The sequence below is a fragment of the Enhydra lutris genome, unplaced genomic scaffold (assembly GCF_002288905.1).
Source record: "Enhydra lutris kenyoni isolate GAN:26980312 unplaced genomic scaffold, ASM228890v2 scaffoldscaffold27, whole genome shotgun sequence".
Taxonomy (NCBI): Eukaryota; Metazoa; Chordata; class Mammalia; order Carnivora; family Mustelidae; genus Enhydra; species Enhydra lutris.
This window is the reverse complement of record NW_019154111.1, coordinates 2,819,416-2,843,150: the sequence shown is the minus strand read 5'-3', so window position 1 is coordinate 2,843,150 and position 23,735 is coordinate 2,819,416. Positions and strand designations below refer to the sequence as shown.

General features: G+C 46.3%; 1 protein-coding gene across 1 annotated transcript in view; it reads right to left on the bottom strand.

Moving 5' to 3' along the window:
* The window catches only part of LOC111151944 (KIAA1147 ortholog), a 42,136-nt gene extending 18,429 nt beyond the window's left edge, over window positions 1–23,707 (bottom strand). The window contains exons 1-3 of the mRNA XM_022510182.1: window positions 23,440–23,707; window positions 8,001–8,100; window positions 6,867–7,025 (exon numbers count right to left, since the gene is read on the bottom strand). Of these exons, the coding sequence (XP_022365890.1) occupies window positions 6,867–7,025; window positions 8,001–8,100; window positions 23,440–23,707 (527 nt within the window). The remainder of the gene's footprint in view (window positions 1–6,866; window positions 7,026–8,000; window positions 8,101–23,439) is intronic.
* Between the last annotated feature and the right edge of the window lie 28 nt (window positions 23,708–23,735).

Below are 23,735 nucleotides of genomic sequence, written 5' to 3'. Positions count from 1 at the left end.
GGACTAACTAGAGAGATATTGAGGCCAGGAGTTGTGGAGGAAGTCTAGTAAATAAATTTGGGGTGTGAAAAATAAGAATGGATAGAAAACACAGACTCAGTGTTTCCAGAAATCAAGTCTAGCTAATTTAGACACAAGTCACTGCTGTAGTCCAATACAGCCCCTGCCTGGGCCTGGGCTTACCTCAAATACTCCCCTCCCCCCTCACACCCTCACGTAAGTCCCTCCTCTCATGTCACCTCAAGTCCTCTGTAATCACCAAGCTGGAAAACCTTCCTAGCTGTGACTGGAAATCTAGGAGCCATGAAAAGATAAATGAATTCAATGAAGAAAAACATGATAAAAGGTAATATGGAAAGATGAATGACGGGGCACCTGGGTGGCTCAGCTAGTCAGTTGGGTGTCAGACTCTTGATTTCAGCTCAGGTCATAATCTCAGGGTGATGGGATCGAGCCCCACATTGGGCTCCATGCTCAGCATGGAGTCTGCTTAGGATTATCTCTCTCCCTCTCCTTCTGGCCCTCCCCCTGTTCACACACACACACTCTCTCTCTTTCTCTCTAAAATAAATAAAATCTGGGGGACCTGGGTGGCTCAGTCATTAAGCATCTGCCTTCGGCTCAGGTCATGACCTCAGGGCCCTGGGATGGAGCCTTACATTGGGTTCCCTGATCAGCGGGAAGCCTGCTTCTTCCTATCCCACTCCCCCTGCTTGTGTTCCCTCTCTGTGTCTCTCTCTGTCAAATTAATAATAATAATAATAATAATAATAATAAAACAAATAAAATTTTTTAAAAAGATGAGTGACAAAGTGGAAAAATATTTTCAATTTATTCCACAAAGAACAAATCTCCCTACTACACAAAGAACTCCTAGAAATTAATAAAGCCAATAATCAGAAAAAAGGAAAAAAAAAAGAAAACTGGACCAAAGGTTAGACACGGTTCATAGAAGAGGAAAAACAAGTAACTCAAACAAATATAAAGGTGCTCAATCTCACTCACAGGGAAAATGCACATTAAAACTATACTCATGTACCTTGTTTTACCCATCAGAATGCCAAAACTCTAAACATTTTGTTTGTGTGTTGGCAATGTTGGGAGGAAACAGCACTGTCCTCCATTACTGGGGATATGCAAAATGGCACCATCTTTATGGAAAGCAATTTGACAATATCTATTACAATTATAAATGCCTCTTCCTTTTGAACCGCCAATTTCATTTCTGGAAATTTAAGGTATACATATGCTGTTCATACGTGAAATGATACTTGTGCATAGGTATTCATTATCCATAATAGCAAAAGACCGGAAATGACCAAATGTCCATCAATAAAAAGACTTGATAAAGAAAGTGTGGATCTTCTCTGTAGGGCACGTACAAAACTGTGAGACATGATACTCTCTGTACTGATAGGAGAGTATGATCTCCTAGATATATTATTGATCATTGAGAATGGCAAGGTACAAAACGACACGGTTAACTTGATGCTCTTTCCATGAAAAGGGGGGGGGGGATACAGAATATCCATTTGTGTTTGCATTTTATAAAGACAGAGGAGAAATTAACAGTAATTACTGGGATTACTGGACGGATATGGGAACTGGGTGAAGGCTGGGTGAAGAAAGTTCCTTTCTTTTTTTTTAAGATTTTATTTATTTGAAAGAGACAGCATGAGCAGGGAGAGGGGGAGGGGCAGAGGGAGAGGGAAAAGCAGGCTAACCAGTGAGCAGGGAGTCCATCTCGGGGCTCGACCCCATGACCCTGGGATCATGACCTGAGCTGAAGGCAGATGCTTAACTGAGCCACCCAGGTGCCCCTAGACATTTCATTTGATGCCAGTGGTAGAGCCTGCCACTCTCTTCTTCCCTGTGTAACAGACCTTTCTGATTGTAGCTTGTCACACAGTCACCTCATTAAGGACCACAACTGCCCGACTTCTTGCTACCAGGCATGGCTGGCTAGGAACGAAGAACTGGGCAATGGCATGTAAGGAGAAGGGATGTGTTTAACTTGGGGTATTCCTGTGGTTTTTCCTCTTCCTGCACGCCAGAAGTACATGACCCGATAACGGTGGGTCCACTTCTACCACGCGGACAAGGACAATGCTCTAGGAGACAGGAGCAGACAGGATGGAAAGCCTTGGGTCTCAGGATGACCAAGCAGAACAGAGCCACCTACCCCCCTGGATGGCTTGTCCCCCTCCAAGACGGTTGTGCTAGAAAAGCCGTACATCGGTCTCCTTCGGGTCACTATATGTGGGGTTTCTCTGCTGTAGCAGCTTGCCTGTACTCTAGCGAAAGCAGAAGACGGCACCTGGAAATGAGTTACCCCATATCAGAAAAGACGCTGTGGGCTTTGGCTCAGCAGCTGGCAAGGGAAGGTGGTGAGAAGAGGTGTTGCAGGCCGGAAAGCTGGGAGCTCTTGTTCCACTGTCACAAAAACTTGCTAGAACTTCAGTAATTTAGAAGACAGGCCCTGTGTCACCGGAACTTGTAACTTCCGGGGAAGTGGTAGAAATGAAACGCTGATTGCTCCTGATGGAGAAGACGCAAACAGGTAAGCACCGGCTGCTTCGCAAGCTGAAATGGAAGGAGATGCAGCCTAAGGGCAGTGTGTCCTGAAGAACTCAGGAACTCAGGACTCCAAATATTTTGGGATCTCAGGACTGGAAAAGTCAACTGCTTTTGTACCCCAAAAGCAGAAGAATTTCTCTCAAAGGGACACCTGGGTAACTCCGTCAGTTAAACAGCTGCCTTCGGCTCAGGTCATGATCCCAGGGTCCTGGGACGGAGCCCTGCATCGGGCTCCCTGCTCAGCAGGAAGTCTGCTTCTCTCTCCCTCTCCCTCGGCCTGCCGCTCCCCCTGCTTGTATGCTCTCTCTGACAAATAAATAGAATCTTTTTAAAAAAAAATTTTTTTTTTTAATCTCAAAGCTTCTATGAAAGTCTCTAGTTAGGAGTAGAGTCACAGGAGTCACGTCCATCTGCAAAGATCAGATTTCGGGTGCAGCCTCAAGGCGGTTGCCATTAACATGAGGAAAGGATGGAGACGCCAAGAACAGACACCAGTAACTAGTATGTCATCCAGTGACTTAAAAACTAAGACCCCCAAAGAAATCTTTGGCAGTGGATACTTTTATCTGGAACGGACTCGAAGCGAACGGACCAGAAGACTATTCAGTTTTTGAGGGATCTGTATTGTCACATGCCTGGTCTATAAAAGCCCGTGACTTCTCGATCTTTAAAGAAACCACTACACTCTCAGACACACTTCAGTGGGTAATGTGTTCTCCAGCTATGCAGCCTCGAGAAGATCACGTTGGAGAGCATGCCTGCTTCAGAAGTGGTTACAATGGAAAATGGACAAAGAACCTCCTAGAAGGCAAAGCCAGGAGCCACGGAGGAAAATGGGCAAGGGGGCTGTCAATAACAGAACCAGGGTTTCAGCAAGGAACACACTGCTCTGCCAGGACAAGAAGCCGTTGCAATCCCTGCCCAGCAGAATTTCATTATCATTATGGACTAACAGCGGCTTGGAGTTCTCATCTTTCCTTTCTCCAAATAGGAATCGGTACTGTCCACCTTTTTATCCCCTGCAAAGATTTATTTCTATATCTGAGAGCGAGAGAGAGTGCACGAGTATGTGCAAGTGTGAGCCAGGGAAAGGAGCAGAGGAAGAGAGAGTCTTAAGCAGATTCCAGCTGAGCAGAGAGCCAGATGTGGGGCTCGACCTCACGACCCTGAGATCATGACTGGAGCAGAAACCAAGTTGGACGCTTAACCAACTGTGCCACCTAGGCACCCCCCACATTCCACTTTTTATATTGCATTTGGGAGGTGGGGAGTAAATGGACTTGTCTACTCTTTTGTAGGTTTTCAGGGTACGAGGAACCATGTGCTGATCTAATGATTGGCCTTATACCACACAGAAATCCCGGATTTTAGACTAGAAGCATTAAATGGATGAGCCTCTATGAGGTCTCACTTGGGGTGTGGGGAATGTCCTCTACCTGTGGGAAGAAGAGTGCCAATGGATACTTGACTAGTGAAAAGGGCAAACTGAGGCAGGGGCTGCTAATTTTGCCCCAAAGTCCATCTGTCCCTTTTTCCTGTCTGCAACAGTATCACCAGATTTTTAACTGGTCACAAGGTCACCAACCTAGAGACTACCTCTTCCAGTCTCCTTTCCTGTTAGGTGTGTCTTTTGATGGAGAAGTTGACAATGGTGAGTGAGAAAAGATGATGCAATTTCCAGGGGCTTTCCCTCCTCCCTCCGGTATAGATGCAAACAGTAGTGCTGAACAGCTTTGAATACAAACGTCTTAGAATACAAACATTACTCTTAGGATATGATAGAACAATCTGAGCAAAGAAGTATGGGTCCCTAAACAACTGTAGGGAACAGGCTTCCCACCTTGAGCACCTGCCTACCACAGACTATCACATCAGAAAGAGTCTTCTACCTTATTTGAACCACTGTATTTTGAGGCCCCTGGTACTGCCATTTAGCTAGGACCCTAACTAATAATAATGCCATCTTCTAATTTTTAACAGTTGAGCTATGAGAAAATATTGTCTACTTGGGGAAGTTAATTTTTTCAAAAGGAATAATAATTTTTTAAAAAGTGTCAGGATCCCAATAAAATTTTTTTTTAACTCCATAATCTTACTTCTGAGACACAAAACTGAGGAAATATTTCAAAAACAGAAAAAGAGATCTAAATGAAGGTGTTCTCCGCAGTTCCGGAGTGCAGAGGAGCAATTAAAAAAAAAATTAGAAACATGCTAAGTGCTCAACCCATAGGGAACAATCGAGAAAATTTATGGAACAACTAGCATTACAGAGTTATTAAAATAATCATCAAAATGATAAATACAGAGAGTGAGGCAGAGAAAACATATGTCTAACCGGTGCATAAAAGAAGGAAAAAAAATGCAATGGGAAAGTTGAATATTTTCTTACAGATGGAAAGTTCCCGAAATTAAAAATAAAAGGCATATCTCTAGATCAGAAGGGACAAACCATCCCTGGAAAGAAAGTTCAGACACTTCATGAGTTAAGAATCTATATGGATCTAGAAATCAGAGACTTTTCCAGACAACGAGTATCAGAAGATAGAACAGCAATATTTACAGCATCCTGAGAGGAAGAAGGAAAGATTCCAGAACCTTCTACCCATCCAGAGGAAAGGTGACAGACACATGTGATTAAGGGCTCGAGACCTCAAGGAAGGTAGCACCCAGGATCCTCTCATGGGGGACAGAATAAAGCACTGATGGACTTGATGACAAAACCCAACCAGCCAAGAACAAATCCAGTCAGGAGCTGGGGAACAGGGCAAGCCACAGCCAAGCCGTGGCCATGGTGGTACACATGGAACCGAGATCGAAGAACAGTGGGAAGCAGGACTGTCGAACTAAATATAGAGTAAGTCTCACCATATGTAAGAATTGAGATGTGAACTAGGGCAGAGGAGCTGAGAGGCGGTAGATAAGATGGCCGACTACGTCCACAATCGAGACACTGAAAACCACCAGTGATGCTTATGCTGAGAATATATATGTTATTTCTCAACAAAAAAAGGAATGACACACTATTTTTGTGGTTTTCATAATCTTTTTCCTTAACTTTGAAGCAATCCTTCAAGAAATAATGTAAATCATGGCAAAAAACAAAAAAAGGAAATAACCAAACATCCACTGGATGTTTGAGAATTCCTTCAGTTCCACTATTCTTTTCCTTTGAACTCGGTAAGGAAGATTAAATTCAATGGATTTCAAACCAGCCCGCTATGTGATAAAATTAAATCCTCGTAAAGCATTAATCCTATTTTTGTAAAACTATTTCTCTTTTAGACTGGCATTCACTGAATATTCATAATGGATATCTTGGTGTTAAAATTTAGGAGAATTTTTTTTAAAAAAATCATGTGTACTTTTATATATATTTTAAAAAATAAGCTTTTCCCCATAAACAACAAATTTCATGTTCTTTCAAAGATGACCAAGAAAGATTGTTATATAAGAAAATTAAGAAGATAAATTTTAAAAAAATATGAGGTATAAAAACATATGTAGAGTCTGGTGTCAAGTATATGATTTTTATAAGTATACATACATATATACCAGAAAAGAGACAAATGTGCCAAAATTTTAATAATGCTTCAGGGATTAGGGATAGATTTCTCTGTTAAAATCTGAAATGAGGAGCGCCTGGGTGGCTCAGTGGGTTAAAGCCTCTGCCTTCGGTTCAGTTCATGATCCCAGAGTCCTGGGATCCAGCCCGGCATCGGGCTCTCTGCTCAGCAGGGAGCCTGCTTCCTCCTCTCTCTCTGCCTGCCTCTTTGCCTACTTGTGATCTCTGTCTGTCCAATAAATAAATAAAATCTTTAAAAAAAAATCTGAAATGAAATTAGAGTAATAAAAAATGTATAAAATCATGAATGGTTTCACTGCTTCTGTTAAAAATTCCCTTCTGTTTACCACAAGTGGTAATAATAACCCCAGATAATAAAGGATTAAGCTTAAGAAGAGTTTATAGAGTCTGTCTGCCCACCAGGGACAAGCAGGTATTTCCTGTGGTTTAGGGTAAACAAAGATCAGGTAACTGTCAACAGATTATGTCATTAAACAAAACACAAGCTGAAGGCAAACCCATCCGGCTTTCCCTGCAGCGTGAAGAATCTTTAGGACAGAAAGACCCCCCTCTGAGGCATGAAATGTGGCCATGGATGTCCATGGAAGGCCATCTGCTGCGTGGGCACACAGGCTTCCCCTCGGAGAGCTCCTCACACACGCCCCCCCCACCCCCGGCAGGTGGCACGTCCCTGTGGCCTCCCCACACACGCACGTAAGCCACGTACCGAACCTGGTTCTCCAGGAAGTGCATGTACCGGTAAAGCAGGGTGTAGGACGGAGACAGGATGCCCACGGACTTCATCCGGGCGCCGCGCTCCAGCTCACTCTCCACAGGCATGTTGGCGAAGCAGGCCAGGCCGAAGAAGGGCCCCTTTCGGAAATAGCTAGAACGGACCCAGTGTGTAGCGTGGATCACCATCAGAGAAATTTTGTTCAGCTTCGTGTTCTAATTTGAGATGCAGTCCCAAGGAAAACAAGTAATGGTGTCCAGGGCTCTACCTGATGAAGCTCGGCCTGAAGATGATGTTTTTAGAACCACAGGGGAACACTGGTCCAAGCCACTCAACCCCAGAGATGCGACAACCGAGGCACAAGGAGATTATGGAATGCTCCGACGGTCATCCAGCGGGAGCCAGGACTTGACCTCTGGCAAGCCTGCTGCTCAACACCCCAACCATGGACAGATCCCTCCTCCTCTCGGGCAACACAGCTCATGCCATGAGAAGGAACCAAAACAATGATCCCTCTTCAGGACCATCTGGAACGGAACTGTTTTATGAGCATAAACCACATTGATTTTTTTTTTTTCTCACTTCCTGAATCCTGAAACTTTTAACGGGGCACAGGACTAGAGCTGTCCTTTACTCCTTCCCCTTTCTCACACTTCTATCCAGGTTGCAGCCCAATGAGAAGATTCAAGCTACCTCGTTCTTCATTACCCTGATGTTCTAGCTGTCTGCTCCTTCTCACACCGATCTACATTACACAGGACTATCACCCGGCCTCAATTAAAGATGGAATTTCAAGTTTGGGGACATAAATGTCTTAAGGTAACCCACACTGAACTGAAAGTCCACTCTTTCAATAAAGCCAAACCTCAAGAGAAGTCTAGTGTTTTCCTAAAAGGGAGAGAACGTCTGATGGTTCTTAACTTTCGGGGGTCATGAAACCCACTGAGACTCTAATGAAAGCTGGGGACCTTCTTGATAGAAAACAGATATAAACACAAACTACAGGTATACTTTCAGGGCCTTTCCCCATACCTTTGGAAGCCTCTCTGATGAGAGCCCTTACTCTGAAGGGAAATGATGTGAGGAGAGGAAATGGTACACGGAAGACTGACATTCTGAAATACTTACATGAAGTCAGACTGAATTTTATGGGACCCACTGGCCATAGACTTGAACTCAACACCTTCAAGGTCAATATCTTGAGGTAAGCACCATTCCACCATGTTTCCTGTGGGGGAAGGAAGGATCCAAGTTAAAAGAAAGTCATTTGAAGAAGAGGGCCTTGTGCAGGAGCTGAGGGCGTACAGCTGCCCAGTAAATGCACTGCTGACTCGGCCACCAAGATGCTCAAGTGGGTCATCTCATCTGCCACCCACATGCTGGCAGAGTCCCCCAGTTACTCCAAAGTGCCAGGAGACCGGCCTTGAAGAAGCCTTCCATCTCCGCCTTGGGATGGGCACAGACTCCCTTCTAGCACGGATACGGTCTTTGGTGATGTCATTCTGCTTCATCACTTCCGAACCTCCTTCCTTTCACGGCCTCACTTCCAAGGGCGTGTTTTTACCCTCTCTCCCCCTTTCCTTTCCTTAACCCCCCGAGATCTGGCTCCATCTTGTCCTTCTACAGCTACTGAATGACAGACCTCAAACTCTGTATTTTGAGTCACATTTTCATTGACCTCTTTGTAGCATTTGAGAGTTCCTCAAAAATTTCTTCCTCGGGTGCCTGCGTGGCTCAGTGGGTTAAGCCTCTGCCTTTGGCTCGGGTCGTGATCTTGGGGTCTTGGGATTGAGCCCTGCATCAGGATCTCTGCTCAGCAGGGAGCATGGACCTCTTTGCCTACTTGTGATCTCTGTCAAATAAATGAATAAAATCTTTAAAAAAAATTTTCTTCCTCTTTTCCCTTGATTCCCATGATAGACTACTACTTTGGTTCTTTCCCCGCCTCTCTGATCTAGGTAGCTGTTTCCTTCCTGAACTCTTTCTCCTCTCTCCCCAGGTGAGGCCCACATCCTAGATTCAGCCACCGGTTCTTTGCTTCCAGAACCTTGGGGCTCATTCACTCTTCATTAATTACTGAGTTTCTACTGAGCTAGATGTTGGAGCTAAAAAGTCAAGTAAGACATAGCCCCTGACCTCAAAGAGATTAGAGTCCAGAGAGAAACAAGGAGCCCAAATGATTACACTTCCGGGGGATAAACGCCATGATAGAGGAGAACATGGGATTTAGACGAAGTGGTCATGAGCATTCATCCGACTGGGGCAATCAGAGACATGCACAGTTAACACTGTTACCTAGAACACTACGGAATATTTACTACTATTTTCTCGCATATTCAGAAATTTTCAAAATAGAATACTAAGCTACGTGTGAGATTTCACTTTTATTTTTTCCTAACAGCCTTACTGAGATACAATTCACATACAGTACAGTGCACTCACTCAAAGCCCACAATTTAAGGGAGAGTTGTGTAATCATCACATTTTCAACTTTCTCCCATTTTTACGTATGAGGAAATGAGACATTAAGGAAACGTGCTTAGTCACCCCTAACTAGCTGAGCGGGCACCCTGAAGGGGCTGTCAGTAGTTAAGGGGCCTGGCCTGGACCCCCTGCACGGGGCTAGACCAGCCCCCTGGTGGCGGACGGTGGTGTAGCAGGTAAACACACACCTGGGCCAGGTGAGACTTGGCTTCAAGGCTTGGTTTTGCTATAAGCTATTGACCCTTGGTAAAACCTCTTGGAGCCTTGGTTTCCTCATTGCAACGGGAGGGCAATTCAGGAATCGAGGAGGCCGACTCACCTGTAAGATCGCTCCCAGCTACTTAATTCCCAACTTAAATGAAGGGAAAAAAATAAAAATAAATTCCCGGGCATCCAGTACAAGAGGGATACGATTTCCCTGAAGACAGAGGTTTCCCTCTTGCTCTGAGCACCTGGCACAGGTCTTGATGTTCCTCATGGACCAGCCTTGGCCAGGTGCAAGAGAAAGTGTGAAATGAGCCCTCCAAAGGCAGAGAAGGGTGGGAAGAGGTAGGGGGGCAGGGGCGGGGGCAGCGGAAGCAGCAGGCCTTGGGATGGTCTGCCCAGGAGTGGGTGGTGGGCCTGTGAGGGTAAATGGGGTGGCGGGGATTTTATTTCAGCACAAACTTTCGTAGGCATTAGAACTGCCATCAGGAATGCAGCCAGCAGGCCTTACAGATCACTGCTCGGAGCATCAGAGAGGCTGCACGTCCCATCTCCCGACAGACGATCCAGTCTCCAAACATGGCAGACATCACAGAGGGTTACCCAATCCCATAGTCACAGCCTCGGAGCTTTCAAATAGTTTACTTTCAAGAGAGGAATCATGAATCTAACAGTGAGCTAAAACAAAAAGCCTGGAAAGGGGAATTAGTATTTCATAAAACAGGCTAGAATGATGTTGTGCGTGTCCAGGTTAAAGACAAGAAAAAGCACAGTGCACTCTGAAAGAGGGGTGAACTTGGGGGAATAAAGGTATCCCCATCTTTCCCCCTTACCATCCAGGTCTCCAGTCTCTGGAGTTCAGGGGCTCTTTGCCTGTGGAGTGCCTCAGGACCCCCCAGGGAACTTAAAAAGGGCTGGGGCTGACCCCAGAAATACCAGATCATGGTCCCTACCCTCGTGCCATGGAGGTGAGTCTGTTGGTGAGCTCCGGCTTTGGCCTCTGTGCCCACGGCCTTAACCCTTCACGATGGCAGCACATGGCTGGCCTAGGAAGGGACAGCCTGGGACAGAGTTGCGATGCCCCTCAGGTAGACTCTGTCCTCTTCCCTCACAGAACCTGCTTCTTCCCATACCTGCTGCCTTCTCTCCCTACACTAACTTCATCTCTTGCCTCCAACTCGAGGAGGAAATGGTCCGTGACTGCTCAGCAACTTGTTAAAACTTTAATTTGACCTATAAACTTTTTTACTTCAAGTACAGGAGCGCACACAAAGCAAAACCAGCTCAGTGAATTTTCCCAACAGGCACAGAGCTGTGGAACCAGCACCCAATCAAGCAGAAGACCATCACCTGCGCATTAGAAGCCCCTCTCCACGGGAACTATTATCTTGCCCTCTAACACGGTAAATTAGCTGGGCTGTCTTAAAATGTACATGGACACAATCACAGTTTGTATTCTTTTGTGTCTTCTTTTGCACAATACTTTTTTGCAAGATTCATTCACGCTGATACACAAAGCAATGGTCTGTTCATTCCTCCCTCCATTCTGGCAGGTAATACAGTAGCTATTTAACTGCTGGTGCACACTGAGCTTATTTCCAATCTGAAGCCGTTACAAAGAGAGCGCTATAAAAATTCCTACGCTTGTCACCTGGTGAATACATGGGCGGTGGCTTTGTAATGCGTCAGCCCCCCTGGGCTTAACCAGGTTGCTCAGAATTCCCTTCCTCGTTATGTTTCCCGGGGAGACAGGGGACACAGAAGGGGAGCAGTAGGCATCTTGTATTCACGCAGACGGCTGGTACAGAAACATCGGGCACCTCACGTGCACTGTTACTCATCTGCAGGCCGCCTCATTGGGGGCAGGGTCGAGGCGCAGCCAAGCCTGTGAGTGCTGGACCCACCCTCCCCTGGGTCCTCTCTCACCTTCTCTGACTCCTAAGCCAGGTGCATGTTTGGTTCCATAATGAAGGGCATCGGCTTCATCGGGACACCCACAGCATTAAAGCTGGAGGCCGACTGAAGTGGGTCTCAAGAGTTCCAGCTTCTCTCCATCTTCCCAACCATACACTCTCCTCTTCCGTAACTGCCTGCCCAGTAGAGTTCAAGCTCTGTCATTAGGCAGAAAGACCGCAGCCTCACACAGACTGTCCACCCAGCTCCCACGACTGGGTAAGATCAAATTCTTGCAATAAACCCCTTCAGACATCTCCTAGTGGTTCTGTTTCTTTGATTAGACTTTGGCTGACATAATATGCGCACATGTCTGTTGACAACACCCCTAGGAGTAGAACTACTGCAAAAATGTCTACATCACTGCAGACTAAGAAACCTTTAATCATCCCTGAAGCAGCATTTTCCAAAGCTTATGCTAATAGGGCTTCTGTGAAAAATAAAACAAATTTTTAAAAAAGGGATTTTGGCCAAGTTATCTTAGGTTAAACAAGGATAGACATATTTCTTTACTGCAAAACTTCTCAGAGGCTTTAATAGGTTACTCTGCATTGTGAATTTCTGAGACCTTAACGTTTCCAATTTTTTTTTTCCCAATAAACCTATTTTTGAGAAACATCTTAAGGGACTAATTATATAGAAGGCATTTTTTTTTTTTTAAAGAAAATATGCTAGTATTCAAGGAGGTGCAAGTTGGCCTCAGTACCCACTCTTCCTTTCTTACAGGGAATAGAATACCCTCTATTTAGCCAGGTATGTGGCCTTGCAAATGACAACTGTTTCTCAGTACCTTCTTGCATCTAGGTAAGGCTACATAGGTCGGTTGTAGCCGGTGGGATCTGGACAGAAGTGAGGGGTCTAGTAGCCAAGATCCTCACAGGGTACTTTCTGTCTGCTCCCCTTCCTCCATCCTGTGCCTGGGATGCAGATGTGGTGACAAGCCATCACGAGTCTAGGTCCCCGGATGAGCCCACGGATCAGAGCCAGCCTGCCAGCCCCAGACCAGCTACCTCCTGTTGCATGACAGAGGAATCAGCTCCTATCTTGATGAAGCTGCTGTTAATTTGGGTCCCCGGGATTCACGGCCAATTCCACATGTTACTCAATACCACTGACCTGTAGAATAAAGCCCCCATCCCTCAGCCTGGTTCTCAAAGCCACTGTCCTTGCTCCACTGTGCCTGTCCAATCCTCACTGCACAGAAACTCAAGAGACTCAGACGGAGGGAAGGACATCCTGGGAGAGACATTCTTAACTTCTAGATGGATGCAAGTCCCTCAGGGGAAAGTTCCATCAGGGGTGGCTGGTGGATCATGGAATGGGCACCAGCTCCACAACATGGCTCTGGGCACAGTTCTCTCTACCTCGCAGGGAGGACGCCTCTGCAGACACACTCCTTGAATGAGAGGAAAGTAGATGAAGCTACTATGGTCCTTAACCCCATCTAGAGAATCACTGTCTAAGATGTCTCTCCATGGGAGACGGGACTGCTTCAAGACAGGAACTTTGCTTATTTATCTTCAGATCCTAACACAGCACACTGCTTAGTGCAGGACAGGATGGGTTTTAATAATAACAATAATAATAATAATAAAAGAAAGAAAAAGAGCTTTATTGTGGACAAGCATTTTTTTTTTTTTAAAGCTCTTTGTTGAGCTAATGTTAATCACCTTAGGGGTAATGATACTGTGGTTATGTAAGAAAATGTTCTTCTTCCTAGAGAGTTTATACTCGAATTTAGGAGTAAAGTATCATTGTGTCTGCATTTATTTCCAAATGGCTCAGGAAAAAAAAAAAAGTTATCTCTGTATACAGTCTGTTCTGATATGATGCTTGCTGAATTAGAAATGGAGAACAATGCTGAATTAGAAGTGGATAACAATCTGACCATAGGAAGCCTCACATTTCCTTATGCTATAGATCCAATGCAATTTCAACCAAAAATCCCAACAAGTTATTTGTGGATATTAAAAAAAAATTAATCCTAAAGTTTATATGGAAAGGCAAAGGCCCCAACAGAATACTGAAGAAAAAGTCGGGAAGACTGACACTACCCAATTCTAAGACTTAGTATAAAAAACTATAGTAATCAAGATGGTAATTAGACAAGATAAACGGATCAAGGGAACAGAATACAGAGCCCGGAAATAGACCCATGCAAATACAGTCAGCTGGTCTTTGCCAAGGCAGCAGAGGCAATACAATGGAGAAAGGATAATCTTTTAACAATGGATGTTCACAGGCCAAAAAAAAAAAAAAAAAATCTAGACACAGAGACACAGACCTTATAACTTTCATAAAAATTAATTGAGTACAATAGTACACCTAATTGCAAAATACAAAATTATAAAACTTCTGGAAGGTAACACAGGAGATAATCTAAATGACCCTGGGTTCAGCAAGTTTTTAGATACAACACCAGGAGCTCAATCCATAAAGAAAAAATTGATAAGCTGTACTTCATTAAAATTAAAAACTTCTGATCTGTGGAAGACACTATTAAGAGAATAAGAACAAGCCATATACTGAGAGAAAATATTTGTAAAATATTTTTACAAATTTTTACAAAACTTTAAAAATTTTTAAAATTATAAAGATTTTTACAAATATAAGATATTTGTAAAATATTTGTAAAATATAAAATATTTGTTAAAATATTTTACCAATATGTTTGAAAAATATTTTACAAATACTTTATATTTACAAGTATTTAAAGCCTGATAAAGGCTTAAATCCAAAATAGCCAAAGATTTCCTAAAACATGGGGTAGCTGGGTGGCTCAGTGGGTTAAAGCCTCTGCCTTCGGCTCAGGTCATGATCCCAAGGTCCTGGGATCGAGCCCCACATCTGGCTCTCTGCTTAGCAGGGAGACTGCTTCCCCTTATCTCTCTCTGCCTGCCTCTTTGCCTACTTGTGATCTCTGTCAAATAAATAAAATCTTAAAAAAAAAAATCTCCTAAAACACACTGAGAAAATATAAACACCCTATTTAAAAAATGGACAAAAAAAATCTTTAACAACATGTGTGTATGTATATATACATACACCTATATATACATATATGCGCCTTCTGTCTCAGGGTCATGAGATTGGAACAGTGATCTCACCAAACAAGATATACAGATGGCAAATGAGTATAAGAAAAACATGCTCAAAATTACATGTCTTCAGGGAATTCCAAATCAAAACAAGATTCTACTACACACCTATTAGAATGGTCAAAATCCAAAACATGGAAAACACCAAATGCTAACAAGGACATACAGCAATGGGAAATCTCATTCGTTACCGGCGGGAATGCAGAATGATACAACCACTTCGGAGGACAGTGTGGCAGTTTCTTACAAATCTAAACATATTCTTACCATATTCTTTTTTTTTCTTTTTTTTTTATTTTTTTAGATTTTATTTATTTGACAGACAGATCACAAGTAGGCAGAGAGGCAGGCAGAGAGAGAGGAAGGGAAGCAGGCTCCCTGCTGAGCAGAGAGCCCAATGCGGGGCTCGATCCCAGGACCCTGGGATCATGACCTGAGCCGAATGCAGAGGCTTTAACCCACTGAGCCACCCAGGCACCCCTATTCTTACCATATTCTTTTTTTTTTTTTTTTTAAAGATTTTGTTTATTTATTTGTCAGAGAGAGAGAGAGAGAGAGCAAGCACAGGCAGACAGAGTGGCAGGCAGAGGGAGAAGCAGGCTCCCCGCCGAGCAAGGAGCCCGATGCGGGACTCGATCCCAGGACGCCGGGATCATGACCTGAGCCGAAGGCAGCTGCTTAACCAACTGAGCCACCCAGGCGTCCCTCTTACCATATTCTTGATCAAGCAAGCAATCACATTCCTTCAGTTATCAGATGAGTGAAAGCTTATATCCACATGGAAGCCAGCACGTGAATGTTTACCGCAGCTTTATTTATAACTGCCCGAAGAAGCAACCAAGGTGTCCCTCAACAGGTGAACGGATAAACAAACTGTGGGACATCCAGACAATAAAACACTATTCAGCAATGATGAGCCATCAAGCCACAAAGACATGAAGGCCACTCAAGTGCATATTGCTAAGTGAAAGCAGTCAGTCTGAAAAGGCTACGTACTACAGAACGCCAGCTCTGCGACATTCTGGAGACAGTAAAAGAGATCAGCGAAGAAGGAAGGAGGAACAGGTGGGGCACTAAGGATCTTCAGGGCAGTGAAACTATTTCTCTATGATACTGTTACAGTGGATACGTAACATTGAGCCTTTTTCAAACCCATAGAATGTACTACACAAAGAGTAAATCCTAATGTAGACTACAGGCTTCAGTTAACAATGTATCAATAGTGGGTCAGCAACTGTAACAAACATCCCACACGAATGCTAGATGTTAGTAAGGTAGGGAAACTAGATGGAAAGGTAGCATAGGAGCTCTCCCTACCTTCTGCTCAGTTTTCCTGTAAACCTGAAACTGGTCTAAAAAAAAAAGTTAAATTCATTAACTAAAAAAATAAACTAAGGGATGAATTAACCTAGGTTAATGACCCTAGGGTTGGTAATGATATTGTGGTTATTTAGGAATATGGCCTTATTCTCAGGAGATTTATCCTAAAGTATTCAGAAATGACATGTTACGATGCCTGGAACGTACTGTCAAATAGTTCGGCAGAAAAAGAGAAGCACCCCTATCTACACAGAGTCAGTTCTGCTAAAATGCTGGCTGAATTTGTTCCAAAGCATTTGATACAGTAGGGGACAATCTGATCACAGAGGATTTCCTGTTTGCTGATCCATGAGTTTGATCACAAGGGTCACGATGTGAATGCATCCAGCTGAAATGAGCCACACAGAAATACACAGAACTCAGCCCCCTCCACACCTCAAGCCCTCAGGCCTTATCAGAGCCCACCATGTTAGGATATGCACCTGTCATTTCCAGAGTCACGACTGTCCATCAAATGGCACACAGCCCTGCTTCCACGGCGCCATAAATCACAAGCTCGACCCTTCAGACATTCACCTTCATACGCAAAGACAGGTCTTAAGGTCAAGTGCCATACTTTGAGTATTTATGTATTTCTTAACTAGTTACCAAATATAAAACTGTCCTACCATTTGTATTCGGTTCCCATTTTCTTTGAAACTTGTCACTGACAGTTTTGAGTGCTATGCCCTGACCCCATCTTCTCCATAGACCCTGTGACTTTTGCAGCAAGTCTTTCCTAACACAGTGATTTTTAGGAATGCATGTTTCACATCAGAGCTGAGCAGCGTAAGGATAAAGCAAATGTGGCAAAGTGTCCACAAATGGGGGCAGACTCTAGGTTTGCACTGCATTACTCCTCCAGCTTTTCTGAGCTTTAAAAAATTTTGAACATACAAATTGGGGAGCATAATGTAAACACTAGGGATGGGAAGAAACAGAAGGTAAGCAGAAAGGACTTTGCAAAAGCAAAATTTAATGGAGGCAACGTGTCATAAATAGGGTAATAAAGAGACACCTTGGCTAAAGGTCATGCTTAACAGAAATGTTACACTATTTGCAAAAGCTGGAAACCAGTTTACACATTCAACTTACAGACGCTTAAAGGTAAGTGATTCTGCAAAACTAAAATCGTTGTGGCGAGGCATTTAATGCCAGAACCCACCCCCACCCCAACCTCCCCAAATCCTAGCCACCCCAGACTCGGTCTTCCCACTGCAAGCCCTCTGGTTTCCCAAACACTCTCAATGTACTTTAGGGACCCTGCCAGGAAGCGGAGGACCCGAAGGAGGTGACAGAAAGGGCTCATCTGGGGGGCCATCCATCGAAAAGAGAGGAGTCAACAATGCCAAGTGCCTCCCCCCCCCTTACTTTTCTCTCCTTCCTCCCTCCTCTTGGCCACCCGCGGACCCACCTCGAGGCCCTGCCTCACCTCTAGCTGCAGAGACAGCTCACAGGGAAGGGCCACGCGGGGCCAAGTGCATTATGTACATCCAGCCAGCCGCTCAATAACTATTGGCAGAGGAGAGCTCGGCAGCAAGTGCCAGGGGCTGGGCTCATGCAAAGGCAAATATGTCCCTGTTGAAAGGCACCAGGACTGCCCAGCTTACTGGGCAGGCAGCTCAGTCACCCTGGGGAAGGAAGCTAGAGAGCAAGGCTGAGGCTGGCTGTGGATGGACAGATGGTTGGAACTTGCCACTCCCAAGTGAGGAAGGTCAGCCCGCAGCCGTGTGCACACCGGCGCCTCCCAGGGCTGATGCTCGAGGAGCTCCTGGGCTCGCTAAGACATACTCGCTCCTATCCCCAACAGGGAGGGCCGCCTCTGTCTTCTTTCTGCTTCCATGCAAGGGGGCTTTGGCAACCAGTGCTCCTCGGGGAGAGCAGACCTCTGCTGCTGCTGCAGCTGCCTGCTAGAAAGTTCGGCTCAAAATATTTCAAGTAGAACAAGATCTTACCCAAAATGATCTCTAAGGGGAAACACGTGACTTTCCTTCCTCCTCCTCCCTCCTGTTGGGTGGTTCCCAATCAAGCATTTCCTCTTGAACACAGGGGAAGGGAAGGGAAAAGAAAGAAGAAAAGAGAAAGAGAGACAAACCCTAAGAGACTCTTAACTCAGAGCAAACTGAGGTCGCTGGCGGGTCGGGGGGTGGGGGGATGGGGTCACTGTGTGACGGGCAGTAAGGAGGGCACATGGTGTAATGAGCACTGGGTGTTATATGCAACTGATGAATCACTGAACTCTACCTCCAAAACTAATAATATACTATATGGCAATTAAATTGAATTTAAAAAAAAAAAAAAAAGGATTTCCTCGTGAGGTCCTCACATTATAAGCAGTGGCTGTGTCAGCTCACACTCCTGTCACGGCTCCTTCTGACCTCAGGAACTCAGTTTTGCAGCCCTCTTTCCTCCTCAACATATGCTTTGGGTTTTTTTTTTTTTTTTTTTTTTTAACCTGGTCCATCAGCTCCTGCTCATCAGCGTACAGACATCTACTAATTCCAGGCAGGAAGTAAAAAGGAATCTTGTCTCCAGAAGAAAGGCAAGAATCCAGGGATACTTGTAGTCCCTACAGCACATTCCCCTCCTTTCCTTAGGGGGCGGCCAAATGCCAGAGAAGGAAGAAACCTCAAAAGACTCCAAACACCAGAAAAGGAAACAGCCTCTATCGACTTTTGGTCTTAAATGCTTTTAAATAGTTTTAAAACCACCTGGGATGAGAGTAAGCGCCAAGCAAAGAAGAGTCAGTTTAAAGAAACCTAAGGCAGGAAGAAGTCAATCCTGGTGATTTCAAGTCATCCCTAGGCCGATTCATGGCTAAATTCCAATGCATTAATTTCAGGTGGTAAAACCATTCCATTTCATGGGCCCTGTACCATGTTACCCTGACAGCAGTGTGTGGAGCGCGGGCAAGGTCCCGGAGACCCGGCTCGCCGCTGGGCTCTGCCCTCTCTGCTCTATGACTTGAGATGACTGAACGGCTCAGTGCATCTGCTTTTCTCACCATGGCAGTGACGAGCAGTGTTGGAAGGACCAGAGGTCAGGTCGCTGAAACCTCCAGGCCAGCTCCTGGCCACAGTGGGCACCCCATAACTGGTGGGCACGATGGCTCCCATTCCTGCTTTACTCTATCTTTTGAGCAAAGAAACAGAATTCAAAGCAGATGGCCACAAACAGACTTCTCCCCGAAAACCACAAGCAGGTGAATCACCATTAGCCGGGAAGATTCTGCCAATGTGGGGTTAATGAAATGAACCACAACTGTATTCCACTGACATCTGAGGGAACTACTGAGAAAGGATGTGGCATGGTTACTCGTTCCAAGGACCTGGTTGGTTGGCAGAACAGGCCTTCTCTTTGCCCTCTGAGCTGGCTATTCTCAGGACTGCTCTTTGCATCTCAAAATTATGTTCCAAATCTTCCTTTCTCCTTCTACTTGGTCACTTCCCCAGCCACGGCTGGAGCCATTTACTATCTGCGCAAGTCAGGTGACCTGGGCAGTGCTCCAATCTTGTGTCTAGGACACCTACCTGGCTCGAATCTGCTGTGTCCCCTCATCTCCACTGTTGAAAAAGAAAATGTTTTGCATCGTGTGGACTTCATGGAGAATGTATGGAGATTAAAATTAGTGGGAGTGATCTTAAACACACTCACTTGACATAAACAGGAGCATTGAGATGAAATTAAACAGGTGTTGAGGTGTAATTTAGGCAGTGGCTAGCAGGTGAGGGAAGAACAGGTAGTAATTCATCCTTCGTCAGGAAGAACAAAGGGAAAAGAAGGATCTTAACCTCAGCTACCCCCCAAGACTTCCCCAGAGTCCTCCCGGGAGCCCTCCCCAGCAACCCAAGGCAAACACACAAGGCACAAGATTTCCCCCCCCCAGCCTCCCCATGAAATAACTCAGTGTTGGGGGGCGATGTAGCCTTTTAAAGCAGATCTCTTATCAAGAAACACTCCAATGAGTCACTGGTGTCAGACTTTGTGTCCAAAGACTTATCTGCCGCAGGCCCACACACAAGTGGGCAGAAGTACGAAAATTTTACTAGAAACTCAAAGAACGAAATACAAATGAAAAATCCAGGCTTGAATCATGGGTTGAACACAATGAAAAAACAAGATTCTGGCTGCCAAACCTCTCCCACCTGGCTTGCATAGTTCGCATCTGGGCCTGGCGTCAATAGCATCTTTGTAGCCCAGATGGCCAGCACCGCCATCCTAAGGGCTCCCGGCTCCAGGGGGAGGCTGAATGAGGGAGAGGGAAGGAGGGAGAGGGGGAGAGAGCGAATGTGTGCACCTCTACTCCACTCGAACCCAAAGTCCTTAGTCCTTTATAGATTGACCAGCATAATTTTCAAGCCATGAATCCAGAGAAAATCACATTCTTTATGCCTCTATCTTCTTCTCTGATTCTTCCTACAGATGCCTAACCAAAAATCTGTATTCAGAAGTACAAAAGAACTACTGTCTCACTGCCATAGTCTGCAAATCGCGTGGTGTATTCCTGCCAGACGCGTGCGCGCCCGTGTGCACACCCACCCACACCCTAACAAGGCTCCACTCCTCCCTCACACCCTGTCTTCCAACCACTCCCGCAGCACAGACCACGCCCACCCCACAGATGCACCACAGCTGTGCTTTCTCTCCTCCTGCACCTTCTCTCTCGCCCTCTTGTGTACACAGGTGCCAACAGGGACATATGCCAGGTGGGAAGCTGAATGAAATCGCCCCGGGCGGGGCAGTAAATGACTAGGTAGGTCTGGGGAGAAGGGAGGAGCTTCTCCGGAAGGAAACAGGACACAGGTGGAAGAAACACGGGGTGGGGGGAGTGGAGAGGTAAGGAGGAAAGAGAAAGTCTAGACAATTTCTCCCACATGAGAAGTTCTGTGATATGTTCTGGATATTTGTAAAGAAGCCAGTATTCACTTTATTATTTTTGGTGTCACAGGCTAAGGAAGGACAAACGTCTCAGTGGGCCCAGGTTACTAGCACTATGCTCTAACCCACTGAGCCACCGGGCCACTCTTGGTGGACCAAGATTCAATAGTAACACATGGCAGATCTGCCTCAGCAGAGTCAGGGGAACACCGAACTAAAACCAGGAGATATAGCCTGGTCCCATGACTGTCCCCAGCTCATTGGGCAACGGAGGACCGGCATCTCAGCTCTCTAGACCATGACTTCCTCACCCACCACGCAAGGGACTGTGCAGCTCTGAGTCCTGGTGGACCCCTGGGGGACCCGGAAACTTCCACTTGGGGAGATGTGCCCTGTAATTTTCACTTTACAGAGGACTATCAGAGTACTTCTACAAGATGCCAAGTGCCATCCTGGACTGGGAAAGATGACAAAAGAGAGGTAAGTTAAATGGCAGGGAATAACAATGCTTTCCAAAAAACCAAAAAACCACCAACCAAGGGGAAACACTCATTCTCTTCCCTGGCCTCTCCCACTGCTCCTTCCCTTCCTCTCCACTCCCCAGACACGGTAATGATAAAAAGTTGGGGGACAGAGCGTCAGGCAATGCAGTACACCAGAAAGAACACTGGACTTAGAGTCAAGGGTGGACTGGTTAGTAGCTCCGAATTACTTACTCATCCTTTCTCTGCTTGCTCCTGGATGACCTGGGCATCAACGATGCTCACAATTACATGAAACGCCACTAAGAGTAAATGCCTGCACAGTGTCCAAGTATCAGTTACAATCCTTTCTTTCCACACTAATCTTAATCTGAAAACCTTGCCATAGACCCACCCTTGTATGTACCTACATCACACCATCACACTTACAAATATTCCATATACCCAAACCTGGCCAAACCACAGTCACAGCTGGGACCGACAAAGCAGCGGAAGGGTCCCAGCTCTGCTGTGCTCCTTGATGTCATCAACTCCATCTGTGGTTAGTGTAGGATTTTTTTCTCCTTCCCCTCCCAACACTCTGCTGCCAGAGCTACCACTGCTGAATCAGACCCTTCAGTGTTCCCTTGCTGTTTCTTCTAGTGATCCTTCTGCGTTTCCCAGAATGAGTCCCAAGCCTGCATCTATTCACCTGTAGGTGATGGGGTAGGGCTTAGGGAATATTATTAGTTAATACAACGTATCTGTTTTTGTCTAGCAATAAGGATCACTTTGGTCAAAAGAGTACCTTTTCAAATTACTGGTATCTGGGAGTCCTAATCATACCAGTCGAACAGGAGGTGTTAAAAAAAAAAAAAAAATACCACTATGTACTACAGGTAGAAGAGGTTAGTACTATCTCATGGAATATCAGTCAGTAAAGCGTGTATGAGTGCACTGTGATGTGAAATTAACTTCTAAGAGTGGGTCACCCTCAAAGAAGTTTCAAAGCCCCACGGCCAAGGAACAAAAACGAGTCAGAAAGGCCTAGTCCCTCCACCTGCTGGCACTCTTTCTTTCTGAGTCTTGCTGGTTTAGAATCCCTGGCCCTAGTTAGGTGACCCGGCCAGGTTAACTGCGTCTTTCGGCACCTGAAGATCCCAACCCTTTCCCCATGGCAGCCCATCCGGGGATTCAGAGCCCATCCCTCGAGCACCAGGAGGAAGCAGATCTTGTCCCTCACTAACAGGCACTCTGCATTCCAGGACTCCAATGGGGAGTTAGGGTCAGAAAAATGCCTGGGTTTCCTAAAACCCCATAACAAGGATTAGCAGCCCTGCTTCCTTCAGTACTGAGAGCAGATGCGCTGGGGCTTGACGCCCCTCACCGCCGCCTGAGAATTTCCGAGGAAGCATATTCACTCACTTTTGACCCCCCATGAAGTTTCTTACCGTTCACTTGGACACTCTGGGTGGCTAAGTCCAAGATTATTTTAGATAACCCTTTAATTCTCCAAATCAACCAGGAAGAGTCTACTTGAGGAGGCTTCTCCTTTAATCCGTCTCCAGCTTAATCCCTCAATACCATCCCTTAATGCTCCCTGCACGGATTCCTCAAAATGTGTTGTCAGAGCGAGTGAACTTGGCTGCTTGGAAAGTTACCGTGCGGGGAGCGATGGGGAGCGAGGGCGGGGCAGCAGAGAACCTGGGAGCTCGGTACAACCCGTTACAGGAGTTCACCTGGGGGGCGTTTCTGCTCTTGATGGGGAAAAAACCTTTCAGCAAAGCAACAAAACAAAAGCCAGCGCGCCCGTGGCCGCACATAGGATCGGCCAGCATTGGAGAAGTGCAAACAAGGCTGTGGGGAGGGGGGCGCGGACCGCGGCTCTGCAGGAAGGCCGCGGGACGGGAGGAGAGGGGTCCGGAGGACGCAGGGAACAAAGCCCCGCGTCCCGCGCCCAGACCTCGCGGGGGCACTCTGTTCGCTCGGACGGAGCCAGGCGGCGGGGTGGGGGGGTGCAGGTGTGTGGGTGCGGGTGCGCGCGCAGCGAGCCCCTCCCCCCGCCGCCCCCAAAGCCCGGGGGTGGACGACTGTCTCCCGCCCCCCGCCCCCCTCCGGAGCGGCCCTCACCCGAGCGGGGATCGAAGGTGACCACGAACACGGCCACCACCTGGTCCTCCTCCACGTCGCCGAGCTCCAGGCGCCCGGGCTGCAGCAGCACCTCGGAGGCGCCCAGCTCCTCGGGCTCCCGCCTCCTGGGCGGCTCCGCCGCGGGCCGGCCGCCCCCGCCGCTGCCCCAGCCCCGGCCTCCAGCCTGCAGCTCCGGGGCCTGCGGCGGGGACACGGCGGGGCCCTCGGCCCAGCGCAGCAGCGGCGCCGCGTCTCCCCGCTCCACCATGGCGAAGCGAGGAGGAGCCGCGGGCGGC